This window comes from Danio rerio, chromosome 24 (assembly GCF_052040795.2).
Source record: "Danio rerio strain M-AB ecotype USA chromosome 24, GRCz13ab, whole genome shotgun sequence".
NCBI lineage: Eukaryota > Metazoa > Chordata > Actinopteri > Cypriniformes > Danionidae > Danio > Danio rerio.
The window spans coordinates 16,822,501-16,840,794 of NC_141044.1; the positions used below are offsets into that span (position 1 = coordinate 16,822,501).

At 34.6% G+C, this 18,294-nt stretch overlaps 1 protein-coding gene across 6 annotated transcripts in view; it reads left to right on the forward strand.

Moving 5' to 3' along the window:
• The window catches only part of dok6 (docking protein 6), a 155,078-nt gene that overhangs the window by 57,841 nt on the left and 78,943 nt on the right, over window positions 1–18,294 (forward strand). For 5 of the 6 annotated variants that reach the window (XR_015524601.1, XR_015524602.1, XM_087308917.1 and 2 more), the window contains 1 exon segment: window positions 7,087–7,194. Coding sequence is in view for 2 of the 6 variants with exons in the window: in XM_087308915.1 (XP_087165041.1) it covers window positions 7,087–7,194 (108 nt within the window). In the remaining 4 variants the exon portion in view is untranslated. 6 annotated transcript variants of the gene reach the window in all.

Genomic DNA, 18,294 nt, shown 5'->3' on the forward strand with positions numbered 1-18,294 from the left:
TTAAAACATGTAAGCAAGTAAGTAGTTAAGTAATGTATATTTATATTGCACATTTATTGTGTAATTTTAGGGCCATACACCTAAAGTACTTCACAATCATGTGAGAGGGAGTCTCTCCACACCACCACAAATGTGCAGCGTCCACTTAGATTTGACGCAGCTGAAGGACAACGGTGCCAGTGTACTCATCATACACCAGCTATAGGTGGAGGGGAGAGACAGTGATAGAGAAAAGTCAGTGGATGAGGATGATTGGGAGGCCAAAATGGGAAAGAGCTGATGGTGGTAATTTGGCCAGGACACCGGGGTTAAACCCCTTTTCTTTACGAGAAGTACCATTGGATTTTTAATGACCACAAAGGGTCAGGGCCTCGGTTTAATGTCTCATCCGATAGACAGCGCTTACTGATAGTATAGCATCCCTTTTACTATACTGCTTAGTTTCAGCAAGTAACCGATCTTGGGCTGCAGAGTGATATGGCTGTGGGCCGTTGTGAACCACAGTGTTGCTCATTGGAAGCACAGTTTAAAAATAAATCAGTGAACAAAAACATATTTTGTCAACTACTTATCTGTTTTTGCCAACCATTATATTTTGAACATCTATAGTTTTATATTAATTTATTTTACACACATTTACATTTTTTCTATAAATGCAGCATTTTAGATATTTGTCCTGTACAATAATCATGCCTTGCTCTTTCTGTATGGATTTGTAATTATTTATATTTAGACATTATATATATGAATATTTTTTTTCTATGCATTGTTTATTTTCTTATTTTTTGTACTTACATGTATTTTATAAAATAAAAAATACATCAGTTTAATTACATTGCCATATTAATGCCACAGCCATATCACTCCCAAGACCGGTTAATCCCTGAAGCTAAGCAAATGGAAAAACTAGGTTACTGTTGGAATTGGTATTAGTGAGGCCAGCAGGGGGCACTCAACCTGCACTCTGTGTGAGTCCTAATGCCCCAGTATAGTGAAGGGGACACTATACTGTCAGTGAGCTGCTTCCCCTATTGCTGGTGTGGGGTGAGTGCACTGGCGATGTTGTCCTGTGGCTGTCGTCACATCATCCAAGTGGATGCAGCACATTAGTGGTGGAGTCTCATAATTGTGAATCGCTTTGGGGGTATGGCCATACGCGATAAATGTGCTTAAATACACATTACCTACTTACATGCATTCATTTTACTTATTTATTTATGTCTTTATGTTTGTATCTTTGTAATTTCTTTTTTTTATATATATTTGTAGTGAAGTTATAAAAAATCCTTTAGTTTAGTTTTTAGTTTAGTTTCTAAAGGGTCTTGGCTGCTTTCTAGGACTGAAAGTGTTTAAAAAAAGTGTTGGTGTGAGAAAACTCTGAAGCTCTGCTTGTCAACCTGAAGGTCAATAGGCAGCTGTACAGTACTGTATGTCATACTGCCAGAACTATTTATTTGAAATGTTTATTTTTTTTCTTGCTGGCTCTGCTTGACTCAAATGAAATTGAATTTTTGACTGAAATCAATAAAAAAAGATGAGATTATAGAAATCTTTTGCTGCAGCAAAGCATAAATAAAATGAATAGTATTGAATTGGCTTATCAATGTCAGAGGGCACATGTCTGAATAAACAACCTTGTCTATCGCGGCAGTCTGGTGTCCCAAAAATCAGCTAAGAAAGCCTCACAAATCTCAAATCCCCATAACCTCATTTGATAACAGATGGCATCCGTTCACAGTTTCCAATTCTCTCATTTGCATGTCCGTGGATAAAATAGAGCCGTTTAATGTTTTAACCTTTTGGCTGGACAGTGGACACACATAGCAGGAATTAGGAGCACCAGGCCTGTGCACAGGAATGAACTCGTATCAATTATGTTGAGTGCCAAATTAAGCATTGTTGCTTTTCCATGTGCTATATCAGTGGAGTAAACAAATTAATCTCGCCCATGGATATGAATCCCGACAGCAATACACATACATCAACAAATGAATATAGCCTGCCTGCTGACGGATATGAAGAATTTCCTCTGTAAATTAATTCTCCTAAAAAAGAATGACTGGTTGTATGTTTTAAGAGGGTTTGTGAGGCACCTTAGCATATAGAACAACAAAACATATCTGCACCAAACATGTTTGTATAAGTCTTAAGGTGTGTGTATGTATTAGGCATGTTATAATAATCGTTTTCAAGGTATAACCAAAATTAGCTGTTATAGCGTTTCTACAGTATATGGAAGATGTTTTTTTTTTTTTTTTTATTATTTTAGAACAACAGTAAAGTTACCCAAAAATGCCATTTTAAATTGTAAAGAAATCTGTGTTTTAGAAACTACTGATGATAGCAGAAGTTAATGATTCATTTGAATCATTTAGCCTGACATGTTTACTCTTCCAAAATATTTTAAATGTTTCTCAAAATAAAATATATTGGCTGTGTCAAAAATCGCCTACTGCTCAGTAGGTACGGCATTTGAATTTGAACATACTACTCGACCGAGAGAAATGTATGTTATATAAAGTGTATAAGTATATAAAGTCCCGTATCAGTTGCATTGCTTCACTCCCATTCATGATTTTTTTTCATGGTGCATCATGGGATAGTTTAGCATACCTCAGATGCACACTTTGGAATCTCACCGGAAGCAGTATTTCATCCTGGAACTTCTTGTATACTATTTTGCGAATCCTATGAATTCAGACATACTATTCGGCTCGCATACTGTTTTTAGCAAACTGTTTAGTATGGAAGTATGTGATTTCACGGCAATTTGTAACTTTTTAATTTAGTGGCTAATTCGTATGAATTTGTACGATCTAATTAGTGCAATTTAGTACGATTTGCTCATCACCCAATGACGGTTTGGGTTAGGGGTGGGGTTAGGTGCCATGTCTCCTTTTTTAAATCGTACATTTTCGTTTGACTGAACTCTACTGAATACTTGCGTTTCCTCGTGAGATCAGGCTGGATTTCACACTCAGCCATTGTGTTCAAAGCTGAAAAAGTTTTTTGTTTTTCAACCAGACATTTAAAAAAATAGATATTTTAGAGCAGTAATCACAATACCGTGAAACCGTTATGTTTTAATCCAAGATTATCATACCATTAGAATTTTATGCCTAGTATGCATGTGAAGCTGTGACTACACCAATGCTTTAATATATTGACCTTATTCTTCATTGCGTAAATGTGCTAATTTTTGTGATTTCTTTAAAACTTCCAATTCAGTTGCAATGACTAATGCAATGACTAGGAATAATGAACGGCAGAAAAATTACTTGCTCTACTAAAAAGTGTTTGCATGACTATAGAGAAAACATAGAATGATATAATAAGAAATATAAATTTGCAACATAAAGCAGCAAAACGAGCTGTTTTAAACGTCTTTAAGTGAATAAGATCAGAAGTCTCGAGCCAAAAAGATTCAAATGGCTGCACCTGCTCTTACACGGAGAATAAGGTGAATAAGATATACTGTGTAAACGCCTATATAGACAGTTGGATTACTCTTAAAAAGTGAAGCTATTTTGTCACCGTACTGATATTCTTTTGTACATTTATTTGCAAAGTAAGTACTATAATTACACTGCAAAAATGCTTTTCTTGCTGTGATTGTCTTGTTTCTAGTCCAAGTATCAAGAAAATCTTAAAAAGAGAAGCATTTTCTAGACAAGACAAATATTTTTTTGTTTTAAGAAATAGCATGCCAAAATCTTACTTTTTTTCTTACATCTTTAATCCAACAGTTGATATGTATATATACATGTTTTTAATGACATGCAGTTTAACTTTATAATTTGAAAATATCTATCAATTTGCTATTCATCGATTACACAATACGTGGTCACACTTTACAATAAGGTTCCATTAGTTTATGTTAAATGACTTATCCATAGTAATTATAATAATTGGTAAAGTTAAGTGCAATTATACAATTAGTCATTATTAATTGGGTAACTGTGGGAGTAACTTACACAACACTGATTGTAAAGAGGGAGTGAAGAGTTGTCAGACAATAAAAAAAGCACTTTTTTAATGCACCAGAGCAGCCATGAAAGCCATGAAAGAGCCTCTAGATCTCAGTGCCGCTCATTTCAGTGTCCATTTGTCTGAGTTTGCCCTCTGTGTACTATTTAAAGAGATAAAGGCCCCAGATTCTGTCTAAAACACTCCTTCCAGCAATGTCTGAGACTTTCACAGATTAAACACTCACATTCCCCTGACAGCATTTCAAGGTCAACGTAAAAAAAATACAGACTTGAGAGAACGTGCACAACTCTCGATTACAAAAACATATACACATACACGTTTATTTCAGTCCATTTCCCTCTAACACTTGTGTTTATTCTCTTAATCTGCCCAAAACCAGACTAAAGGCATGGGGCGAAATCATAGCTTTGCCCAATTAATAACTCAGCAGTTCCATAATTAACAAATGAGGTTTGAATGGCCTTTTCTCAGTCGGGATCATCCACATCTGTTTCATATCTTTGATTTATTCCCATAATAAAAAAGTCATGTGTTCAAGAATGGCAGACGACTCCTCTAATGCAGAAGAACATTTTACGATAGATATTTACCGAGGCTTAAAAGTCCACCTGGATTGCTGCCACCATTTATTATCTTAATATAATACTTTAATGGTATACTGAAGTCTAGCTTTCAAAAAGATATTCTGGTCACCTTTTTTTTCATGGGGTGTAATGATGCACATTTTTTATTGCTTGTTTTGTTTAGTAATTTACTATATAAACTGTACTCACCTTTATGCATTTTTATAATGTAAACCTGTTCTACTGCTTGTTAATGCAAATATCTAAACAGCCAATTATATGGCAGCATTTAGGTATGCAGATACAGTCATTACAATCTGTGCAAAGTCAAACTGAGCATTAAAAAGGGAAAGGATCATTTAAAGGGCTAGTTCACCCCAAAAATGAAACATATGTTATTAATTACTCACCCTCATGTTGTTCCAAACCACTGAAACCTTTTTACTACATCTTTGTGACATATTAATAGTGCTGAGTGCAAGTTTCTAAGCATAAAAATACCAGAATATGTTTGCAGATATTTTAGAAACATGCTAATTGAACATTCTTGTTTATCTTAAGTCAGATATTCTGTTTTGTAAATGTGCAATGTCTTTGTTTTGATTCTTTTAACCTACCCAATGCCAATTTAGCCAATTATATTTCAGCACCATGGGTTGCTGTGCTGTGATTCGTTCACTCAGGAAGGTTCTTTAGCCCTGTTTATACAAATACATTTAGTTTTAAAACAACATTTTAGAATGAAAGTGATCACGTCCACACTGGCGTTTCACCTAGAGTTTCTGACCAGATCTCCTTTCTCGCTACACCATTGAAAACGCACATCATGTGACCACAAACAGACACAAACACACTGGCATGCACTGCAGTGTATGTGTGCATCTGAGCTCCAGGGAGTCAGCGGGTGCTTTGAATACAGCTCTCTAGGTGAGAGCTGTGCACATCGGACGGGTCATCAATAATCTACTCCTGGATCCAATCTCACTATATTTATTAAATGTGATATTTAATTCATATTGTTGTCTATATCTAATGTCATTTCCCCTACTTTGGTCTTTTAAATCTATTACTTTTTCTCGAGTAACTTGTTTTGACTGAGCGCAAAGATGAACTAATATATTAATTAATGTAACCATGTACACTGATTCTGCACATTGATGTTTTTTTTTTTTTGTTTTGCCTTAATTTCCTATAATGTATAAACTTATTGTACGTTATACTTTTAAAATGGCCATCATTGATTAACAAAACTGATATTCAGCAAAAGTAAATGGGTATGTTTCGTATTTTTAATGAAAATGAAAGGAAGCAGTAATATTGTAGCCTCTGTTTTGTTATAAATATGCATAAAGTGAAGTAGTCAGTCATATAGATATGTGGCTACACAACACCCTAACATTTTTAGTGTCTGTTAAGTTGAAATGAAAATAGGCAGTTCCTTATACCATGTTTTCATTTTATTCTTAAGAAAGTGTAACAACATAGCCAGGGTAATGTTAATGACGTTATAAAGTACACTGTTCCGTTTGAAGATTTACCCAACGTGTCCTTGGGAGTTTGTTTTCCATATCAAACTTGCGAAGTCTGAACTTACAAGGAGAGGATGCAACAACTTTGATTAGGCTACTCAATATTAAGGAAAAAGCCCCAATCAGATGTCTGCAAATGTCTGCAGAGCAGCAGCGTTTTAAAATGAAAACAGCCCCTTCAGCATTTTCAAAACACTCCATTTTCATTTTGTAGTGTGGACGGATGACATAACCATAACAAAACTTATACATTTTGAAAAGAAAACGTATCCGTGTAAACTGAAATGCGAACTCCGGTGTGGACAGTAGCAGCCTCCGAAATGAGACTCAGATTTTGAATTCCATGAGGTGGTTATTAATTAGCAAATAATATAAATATTAATTTTCAAAAGTTCAATTTCAAACGGTTTATTTTATTTTCAAGATCTGAGGTAAACTATCTGCTGCTGCTTTCAGTAGTATGGCAATAAATGTCAAGTAAAATGCCATTCAAACTCACATTATTTGCATTCAACACTGATTAAAGTACCGGATGTAAACAGTGTCAGTTCATCCTGTTAAGCTGTAAGAAATAAAGGCCATTTCACAATCATGTTTCACAATCATGTTGCACTGATTGCTTCAACCTTAAATATCTCACTTGCTCAATTTTAAACCTTAAATAACTCTCTTGCACAATATCCTGCAAAACTTTGTTCAGTCTCATGTAAAGGTACTTGTATAGCCTGTCTTATGTTTATAGGTAAGTATCTTATAGTACAAGTTAGTTATGCAAACTGTATGTTTTATAAAATGGCTCTTATGTTCAGTGCTGTGTTTGTATTTAAGATTAATTTATGTAGCACCGACAAAAAAGCTTGACTTTACTTGAGTTGACAAGTTATATTTGCAGACAAATTGTGAATTACATATGTTATTAATTAATTTATTTGTTTGTTTATTTAAAACATTTTTAATTGTTATTTTAAACTTTGCAGTAAATAAATTGCATCTTTCTTTAACAGATCTTCAGAAGATGCTGGCTTGTGTTCAAAAAGGCGTCTAGTAAAGGTCCACGGCGATTAGAGAAATATCCAGATGAAAAAGCGGCTTACTTCAGAAGCTTTCACAAGGTAATTATGACTTTCATCTTTAATGTCAGAAATGTTGCGTTCTTTATTTTTAAAGCAAGTAACAGTTACCATACATCCAGGCCCGTGCAGAGACCGTCAAAAGGGCATGTGCAGGCTAAATTTTTTAAAGAGCAGGGGGTGGGGGGTTGTTGTTGCGCGCGTACTGAAGAGCGGTGTTGTCGCGTGCGTTCTGATCAGCTGTGTTGTCGCGCGCGTACTTAAGAGCGGTGTTGTCGCGGGACCGAGGGTGTGCGGCGTAGCGGGGGCACTTTTGATCATTTTGGAAGGGCATTTTCTATCCAAGACTAAAAATGGCATGTGCACTGCACAGGTTGAGCCCTATGTGTGCACGTGCCTGCATACATCCCATGTTTGATTACAACCACAAAAGCAACTTTTTTTGTATCTCATGTTTTACTTTAAATGGATTGTTCACCCACAAGTAAAAAGTTACTCGCTGTAGTCATCCTCAAGTGGTTGCAAACCTTTATTAGTTTGATGTAGTAGTAGGAAGTCAATGGTTACAGATCTTCAGCTTTCTTCGAAGTATAGTCTAATGACAATTTTCAGTTTTGGGTGAACCATTCCTTTATATATGGTTTAAATATGCAAATAGACATTATTTAGTTAAGTATGTGGTCATTTTACATACATTTCTAGCTTAAAGATCTAAGCATTTGATGAAGCTAGGTTCAAGCTGCTTGTTTCTTTTTTATTTTTACATATCAGAGTCAAATGTAATCACAAAGGCGATTTTGGGAATCTCTATCACTTAAACAAGTAGAAAAAAATATTCACATTTGCTTTTTTCGAGTAACATGTTATGTTTTATATAATCAGGCATAAACAAATGCCTCCGTAAAAACCTTCAAAATACATTTATGGATAAAAAAACAATAACAATAATTTAAAGAAAACTATGCATTGTAATAGACGTCTTTAGAAACAAATTGATACATTTCTACAAAGGAAACAAATTAAAGTCAGTGTGAACAAGAATTTGCTGAGCCTTTTGTTTTAGTAAATTAACATATTGAAATGAAATGGAATATTGATTAGGAGCTTGGCTTTAACTTTGCACATTATTCCTTTGTAGCTAATTAACGGCAAGTGGGATGGGGTTAAGAATATTGTGGTTGAAGCCGTCAAAAAGCAGAGAAGGACCATCATTAAACTTGGAAGCAAATGGTCAGATTTTAATTTGAAGATTACAAAAACAAATCTTTTTTTTAAGTGGATCGACTTGCATGGATTAATTGCTCACCTAAAGCATAACAAGCATAACAATATGTGCTAGCAAAAGAAAAAAAAATATTTCAAACAGACTTTAAAGGTCCAGTGAAATGAAAATAAAAACTTGATGTTACTTTCACCCGGGTGCTCCAAAACAACAACAATAATAATCACTTACTTGGTGCGCTTGATATAAACTGGCAGAGCGAATAGTGTCTATCTGCGCTGCAAGACAGGGGAGTAACTTGTAATACGTCAGAGGCATAACTTAAAGTAATGGAGACCCACATGTCAAAACTATGTAGACAGTGAGATGGTGCTGTACATCAGTTATTAATGTCTACACTCCACACCTAAACCCAACCATAACAGTTAGTAACCTTCATACCTACCACAGCCCTTAACCCTATCATCATCGTTATTAACGTCCATACCTACCACAGTCCTAAACCCAACCATCACAGTTATTAATGTCTACACCTTCCCCAACCCTTAACCCAACATCACAGTTATTAATGTCTATACCAACCACAACCCTAAACCCAACCAACCATCATTGTTATTAATGTCTACATTTTCCCTACACCTAAACCCAACCATCACAGTTATTAACGTCTACACCTTCCCCATACCTAAACCCAACCATCACAGTTATTAACGTCTACACCTTCCCCATACCTAAACCCATCCATCACAGTGACCGTTATTAACGTCTACACCAACCCCAAACCAAAACCCAACCATCACAATTATTAAAGTCTACACCTTCCCCACACCTAAACCCAACAATCACTGTTATTAATGTCTACACCTTCCCTAAACCTAAGCCCAACCATCACAGTTATTAATGTCTACACCTTCCCCAACCCTAAACCCAACCATCACAGTTATTGACGTCTACACCTTCCCCAACCCTTATCCCAACCATCACTGTTATTAACGTCTACACCTTCCCTAAACCTAAACCCATCCATCACAGTGACAGTTAATAACATCTACATCTTCCCTAAACCCATCCATCACAGTGACCGTTAATAGCATCTACATCTTCCCCAAACCTAAACCCAACCATCACAGTGAAAGTTATTAATGTTTACACCTTCCCCAAACCTAAACCCAACCATAACAGTTATTAACATCTACACCTTTCCCAAACCTAATCTCAACCATCACAGTAATGGTTATTAATGTCTACACCTTCCCCAAACCTAAACCCAATCATCACAGTTATTAACATCTACACCTTCTCCAACCCTAAACCCAATCATCACAGTTATTAACATCTACACCTTCCCCAACCCTTAACCGAACCATGACAGTTATTAACGTCTACACCTTCCCCAACCCTAAACCCAACCATGACAGTTTTTAACTTCTACACCTTCCCCAAACCTAAACAATCACGGTTATTAATGTCGATACCTACCACAACCCTAAACCCAACTTTTTTTCAGTGGATCGACTTTATGGGATTAATGGATTCATTGTTTCAGTGGATCGACTTTATGGGATTAATGGATTCATGGATTAATTGTTCACCCACCTAAAAAATAACAAAACACGCTAGCAGAATAAACAATGTCAAGTTTGATTTCGCACAGACTTTAAAGGTTCCATGAAATTAAAACAAATTTTTTTAATGTTACTTTTAGTCTGTTCATTTTAAGAATATGCATTAGCTTGTGTGCTACAAAACAATAGCAAAATTCATTTTTGAAAAAATTCAAAGCTTGCAGTTTGTCAATTCCGCCTAAATCGTTAAATTTTTTTTTTCTACGTCACCTCATGTTTCAGTTTCTCATCAAATCTTGACCAATCACATGCTCTCGATTACCTGACATGCTCGCACCTTCAAGACGCTATTTGCTTTTTATTTGGTGCACTTGATCTCAACCACATTCACTAGGCTCAGTTTGTGCACTGCAAAACAGGAGCGTAACATGTACCACACAAATGTACCATATACAGTAATTAACGTCTACACCTACCCCAACTCTTAACCCAACAATCACAGTTAATAATGTCTACAACTACTCCAACCCTTAACCCAACCTTCACAGTTATCAACGTCTACACCTACCTCAACCAGCACAGTTATTTATGTCTACACCTTCCCCAACCTTTAACCGAACCATCACAGTTATTAAAGTCTACACCTACCCCAACTCTAAACCCAACCATGACAATTATTAACGTAGTTGTGGAGACTCTTATACTTGAGGATCACAATTGTACTGCAATTTGCAACCACAGGGGGGAGATGCTGAGTAGGCTACCTGTCATGAGAAAATGGATGAGGAAGTCAGTGAGTTGCATGGTGGAGCAATTGAATGAAATATAACAATGTATCAAATGAACAGATTGTGGATGAACTTGGAGAAACTCATGAAAACGTTCTGTGGTGAAAATGTTCTCTGCTACTGTAAGTATTGCCACCATCTTGCTTGCAACATGTAATGTGACATCTCGCATGATTCAATGAGATCTTGATAACTACAAGTTATACCTCTTCATGTTATGCCCCCGTCTTGCAGTCTGCAGACAGCTACACTCGGGCAGAGCTGTGATTAAAACAAAACTTTATAGGCTGTTTTTTTAAGAGGTGGAGCTACTCTATGCCCCACCCTCTTTTTATTTTTCAGCTGAGATTACGTCAAACATTGAATTAAAAAATGAATAGCCATAATCTTAAATCTGTCTTTTTCCCTGCAGTGTCTAATCTTTAAGTGCAGATTTAGACATTCTTGATTAATCACTTAATTTTCTGGACGTTTACAAATCACTGAATTAGTAGATGTATATGGTCTGTTCTGTTTGACATGCAGGCTCAAGGATTGCTCTATTCATACCTGTGTGATTTATTTGCACAGCGGCCCTCGTGAGCAGCTTCTCTGACGGGAACTCTGTCTAATGATTTAGTTAGCAGGGGTCGCAGGCGTGACGGAGCGAGGGTGGTGTAATTCTACTGGAGCTGACAGAAGCTCAGGTTAAAGCTGTAAATGAAAGCATGTGTCTGTTTTTGTGTTTGTTTGTGTTTTGTTCTGGCAGATCATAATAGCAATGCTTTCTGGTCAGAGACTTGTATCTGATATTGGCACCGCTGTAATGGTTTTGAAAGTCACTGCCATAGAGGATTTGATCAGATGGTTTAGCGGTATAGAATATCTGCTATTTATAGCTGTGCTGTTGCTCATTTAAGTGGGAATTTCCTCAGCTGGTTGAACAATATATATATATATATATATATATATATATATATATATATATATATATATATATATATATATATATATATATATATATATATATATATATATATTTTTTTTTTTTATTAAATATAGGTTTTTTTTGTTTTTGTTTTTTTTAATCGGACAGTTTGTCACAATGAAATCTTTTATACATTTGTTGATGTTTATATGCCACAATATTATTGGATTCCTTGGTATAGTGAGCACAATATTATTATATTTTACTCAAGCAATTACAATTGTTTTTCAAAAACTCAAAACTATAACCATAAGTTATAATATGATCTCTCTAAAAATTGCACATTTTACATCCTAATTTGAACAACTAAAATATTTATGCTGCATCACAGACACCACCATTTATACAAATTTAAACAATTTATAAAAATAAAATCACTTTATATATATATATATACATATATATATATATATATATATATATATATATATATATATATATATATATATATATATATATATGTATATATATATGTATATGTATATGTATGATTTTCAAAAGTATTACATCGTTTTGTAAACGTTTATTATATTGCTATTTATGTAGAGTCAATCCATACAGTTTAATAAAGCACTTGGACCCAGAAGCCGCTTCACGTGACCTCACACTTAATAAGCATATAGAGCCATAGTTGTGAAATAATAATATACATTACACAAAACAATTATATATAATATACAAAAACAATATAATATTAAGATCTTTTTCGATCTTTGACTGTCAAAGCATTCCAAGCCAGTTTTAAACATTTGTGCACAACAACTTATAATGTTTGTAACTTATGAAATATAAACAAAGTCTGTACAGTGTTATTTTACAATTCATAATTGTATGTATGTACCTGAATACTTCTAGACCCCCAGGGAACTATGAAGCACTGTTTATTTTATTTGTTTGGTTGTGATTGGTCTATTATATGTTATCCAGATGTACTGGCCAAACAAATGTTCCCAATCAATCTAAAATTACAAATTCATACCATTGATGTCATCTGGTGAAATTATACTCAATATCTATTGTAGAAATTTGAAATATTGCAATGTCAGTTTTTTTTCCCAATTTAACGCAGGCCTATATGCTTAAAAAACTGAACATTTGAAATAAAAAAAAAAGTTTTCTTTTTTAAACATTTATCTATTCAACATTTTTTAAAGGTATGATCCACATTTCTAAACACATTTTTTTATTTGTTTATTTTTATTCTTTTTTAATTTTTTATAGCTTTTTCAGAGCTAGTATTTGAATGATTCTCTTGCATAATATCTAACATGATGACTAAACAGGTGAACAGCAAGAAATAAGGCTGAACAGCAAGAAATGCCATCAGTCTAGAGACATTACTCAGTATTTCTCTGTTGCAATCAAGATATCACAATAATTAACCCCGAAAAAGCAAAAGCAGTGCAAACACTACTAGATTACTGTTGATTTTGTGATAAGGAAAAACGCTTAACACATGCAGGCATTTTTTTCTTTCTTTTTTTTTTATTGAACCAGTCTGCAATAAGGAAAATAGGAGACGCACGAGACACAAAGATAGCCTACCAAAAAGTAACTCCGGGTTATATAAAGAGTGGCCAACACAAAATACACATATTCCTGATATGGGTCCCATCTCACAATTAATACACTACCATTACTATTACAAACAAAAGAGATAGATCGACTTAGAATGTCACTTACCAGATTTATAATGATTTGATCAGCTGTAGTTTGTAGTTTTATGTTGATTTTTTTTCTCCTCTAAGGGCTTATTATGTGGTATCTGTTGCCATCTTGTGGATAGACAACGTCAATCATCTTTGCTTTGCTACAAAACAACTACATTCTTGCCTAAAAAAAGTACATACTGTATGTTGTCCAACAGCTGCATTATTTGTCAAACTGTTGTCCTTTGTTTGCCACTCGTGTGGGCAGAGTGATACACAAAAGTGAAGTATGGCTAATCCGGAGCTATCATCCAATCAGATTTGAGAACAACACAGAACTGTTGTATAAATGCTAATATTATTAGAAACAATAATACATTTTAATGATATTAAATTTCTAAAAAATATCCATTAAATTGTTGCTTGATAAACTACTCAAATGGAACAAACTGATATGAACATGTTTGTAGAGGATTTCCTTTCTTATATATGCACATTTAATTAGATTTTTAGATCTGTTTTGTTTGGGTTTGTTTAATGGGAAATGCAATAAAAACAGCAATACAGTGTAACATTATTACAATATTAAATATGAACATTAAGTTTATAAAATCAAAAATTTACCCAGAAAGCAGAGCCTCTTATAGTGTGAATAATTTCCAGCATTACATCTATTTCCTGTCCTTAAGCCCTTTGAAAATATTCCAATTAGGACTCATTATCAGGGCGATGGCTGATGATCTTATGCGGCGAACATGCAGAACATTCAGGAATAATGAGCACAGATGCGACTGTAGATTAGGGCCACGACACTGGTTTGATGTCGCTGCATTGTGGGAACGTGCCTTTATCAGCTCTAACAAGCCTTCTAATAAGATTACCCATTAGACAGGAGGTAGAGATGAGTGAATGTGCTGCAAAGCAACAGGCCTTATCAGTATGTGTGATGAAGACACTGCTGTCTGTCTGATCTGCCATCTCTGCGCTGGTTTTCTCTTTCTGTCTGGTGAAGTTTTAATTGAAAAAGAGAACAATTAGGCTTTTTTTTTCATTATCCCTCAATTTGATTTATACCTGACATGCAAGTCTGATTTTTATTCATATTTGATATTCATCATGACATTCCAGTATGCACACAAGTTGAATTGTTAATTTAATCAAGGGTTGCCACATTTAATGCATTAATTTAATAATGAAAACTTTATGATTTTTTTTTAAAAGTGTTTAAATATTGATTTAATTAAAACAAGGTGATCATCATCATCAGGAAAATATCCCATATGAGTTTTTGTCACATTTTTAGTACATAGAGCTACCACAACTTTGCTTGTATTGATTTATCTATCAACTACAGTTGCAATCAAAATTATTACCCCCCCCCCCCTTTTTAATTTTTTTCTTTTTTTTTTCTTTTTTAAATGTCTCCTAGGTGGTGTTTAACAGAGCAAGTGGGGTTTCACAGTATGTCTGATAATATTTTTCTTCTGGAGAAAATCTTATTTGTTTAATTTCAGCTAGAATAAAAGCAGTTTTTAATTTTTCAAAAAACATTTTAGGTTAAAATTATTAGCCCCTTTAAGCTACAGTTGAAGTCAGAATTGTTAGTCCCCCTGAATTATCAGCCCCCCTGTTTATTTTTTCCTTAATTTCCGTTTAACGGAAAGAAGATTTTTTCAACACTTTTCCAAACATAATAGTTTTAATAACTCATCTCTAATAACTGATTTATTTTATCTTTGCAATGATGACAGTAAATAATATTCTACTAAATATTTTCAAGACACTTCAATACAGCTTAAAGTGACATTTAAAGGCTTAACTAGTTTAATTAGGTTAACTAGGCAGGTTAGGGTAATTAGGCAAGTTATTGTATAATGATGGTTTGCTCTGTAGACTTAAGCTGTAGAAGTGTCTTGAAATCTATCAAGTAAAATATTATTTACTGTCGTCATTGCAAAGATCAAATAAATCAGTTTTTAGAAATGAGTCATTAAAACTATTATTCTATTATGTTTAGAAATGTGCTGAAAAAATCTTCACTCTGTTCAACAGAAATTTGAGAAAAAAATAAACGGGGGGGAAGCTAAGAATTCAGGGGGGTTTAATAATTCTGATTGGATGTGTCATTTTTTTTTATTATTCAACAAATCTAAGTGATTAATTTCATGGAACGCCAACATGTGCATAAATTTTGAAGATGTGCTTTAAAACATTCAGGCAAAACTGAGCAGGATAAACTTGTATCCGATAAGAAGAAATGTGCATAAACTATGATGGAAACTAATTTACTGAATAAATTCCAAAAATTCATATGAATTTGCTTCAACAGATCATGTGATAACAAAAAAGTCTGAAAGTGACAGGTTTGTTTGGGTGGACTATGAGGTCTCAACATTTTTAAATGAAAATATGAGAAAGAAGTGACGACCATCCTTGATTGAAAACATCAGTGGGACACAGTGTTGCCAAAAAGCAGTCCCTTGCCTTCAAAAGCAAGATAACCTGACTGCAAGTTATTATTTAAGTAAGCAAGTTATTGTATAGCAATGGTTTGTTCTGTAGACTATTGAAAAAAAATAATATCTTAAAAGGGGTTAATAATTTTTACTTTAAAATGTTTTCTTTTTTTTTTTTTATTAAAACAGCTTTTATTCTAGCCAAAATAAAACAAATAAGATTTTTTTTCCAAAAGAAAAAAAAAAACTATTATGAGACATACTGTAAAATTGCTTGCTCTGTTAAACATAATTTGGGAAATATTTAAAAAAGAAAAACAAATTCATAGGGTGGCTAATTCTGACTTCAACTGTATACTGTAGGTGCTGAACTGGACATGTAAAGCTGGCTTTCTACCACGGTTAAAATCGAGAAATCAGGGTTATGTCTATTCAAGCATACTTTGTTCAATTGATGAAGTGGAACACACTTTAAAATAGTGGCGAGGATTGAGAAAAACAAGAGAAGGAAAGTTTAGGAGAGTGCTTTGAAAAGTAGTGTGGAATGCCCCAGTGAGCTTGAAAAGTGGCTCTTAAAGTGCAAATACAAAACTAAATCATGCAAAGTGGCATCTAGACACTTTTTTTTTACAGAATGTTCTTGCAAACTCTTGCATAGGTTGTGACTTGATGTATGGAGACTTTTCTTTTACACTGTTCATTTCTAGTTACATCATATTGGTTGATTGACCAGACTACAATGATGTCAGTATAGACCAGATGGTTTGTTGTGGTCTGTTTCCACAAGTCTAGCACATTGTTGACAGCTCAGGAAGTTTCCAGAAGATGCCTCCACACACCCTTCAGTGCGTCATGCATGTAATGCGGAAGTTCTTTCAAAGCCTTGAGCAAACTCATCACATTCGTAATCCTTGAACCCACAAAACAAACACATTCAAAGGCAAACACCTCCTCGCTCTCTCCAAAGGCAAATCATACACTCTCAAACCAAGAAACGCCATCGGCAAAACTCAAAGTATCTGCTGTCTAGACTGCAATTTTACAAGAGTTCAATCGAAGTTTTGGGAACCTTTGTGTTACATTTTTTTCTTTCTCTAGCTGATGAAGTGAAATGTACCTGAAGAGCCCTTTAAATATAGATTGTGCTTATTTTAGGAGGTTGATTTTCTCTGAGGTAATGTTGTTTGTCATGAATGTGGAAACATTTTGAATCATGGATGAGGATATCTTGTTATTCAGTCATACGTTCCTGGTAGCTTCATTTATTAAAGAGCACATTCACAGAACAATATCAGTATTCATGCATTCTAATTGCAGTATGTTGACAACTTAGTCATATCTCTAATTATTCCATTGTCTTTTTTATTTGTTTAGATAAGAGTTTTACAGGCTTTTTAATTCCTTTGTGATTTTATATACTGTACAGTGCAAATATTTGGGCACGCTTCTGTGGCTGCATAATAATTTGTTCTTTCTTTATAAGAGAAGATCACAGTGAAATGCCATTTGGTTTCTAGGGAAAGCTAGATAATGTCATGTTTTTCAGACAGAAATCTATATTGTAGCAGTACTGAGATTAAATTTTAATTAAATTGAAACTGAAAAATATGCTATGCAAAAGTTTGGGCACCCTCTTTTTTTGTGCGAGTTTCATAACCCAACGCAATCTCAGGGCAATTCGTAACTTTTTGATTTAGTGGCTAATTCGTATGAATTCGTATGATTTGTACAATTTGTTACGATTTGCTCATCACCCAATGACGGTTGGGGTTAGGGGTGAGGTTAGGTGCCATGCCTACTTTTTAAAACTGAACTCGTACAAATTCACACAAATTAGCCATTAAAATAACAAAACTTAAAATACTTGCAGTTCCTCGTTAGATAAGGCTGCATAACCTGTAGTCAGTAAATTCTGATTGATTACAACACAAAATCGATTTAAGTGACTTAGTGACCCTTAACAAGATGCAACCAATCATGAAAAAAGATATTTTAGATTGTTAGCTGATTGCTAGTTGTGTTTCTCCTTATTGTAAACCTGAAAGTAGCAACCTGGGAATCTCAAAAGAACTTCCTAATCACCTTAAAACTATGGAAATTCAATGAACAATGTTCAGGAATCAGTCAAGAGGCTGAAGTTACAGCAGGATTGGATGTTTCAGTAGGACAATGACCCAAAGCACAGTTCCAGATCTACGAAGGAATTCATGCTCAGACATGATGCAATGTTCTATAATGGCCATCCCAGTGCCCAGACTTGAACATCATCAAAAATCTATGGATTGATTTGAAAAGAACCATTGAAGCTCGGCACCCATAAAACCCGACTGAACCGCAGACATTTTGCAAGGAAGAATGCTTTCAGTAAGAACTCAGGCACTTATCCTCGACTATAAGGGCGTACTCACACTATGCCATCCGTACCGTGCCCAGGCCCGTAACCCGGATCGTTTGAGAAGTGTGAGTGCGCTGAATTGGGCTCAAGCACTGTTCAC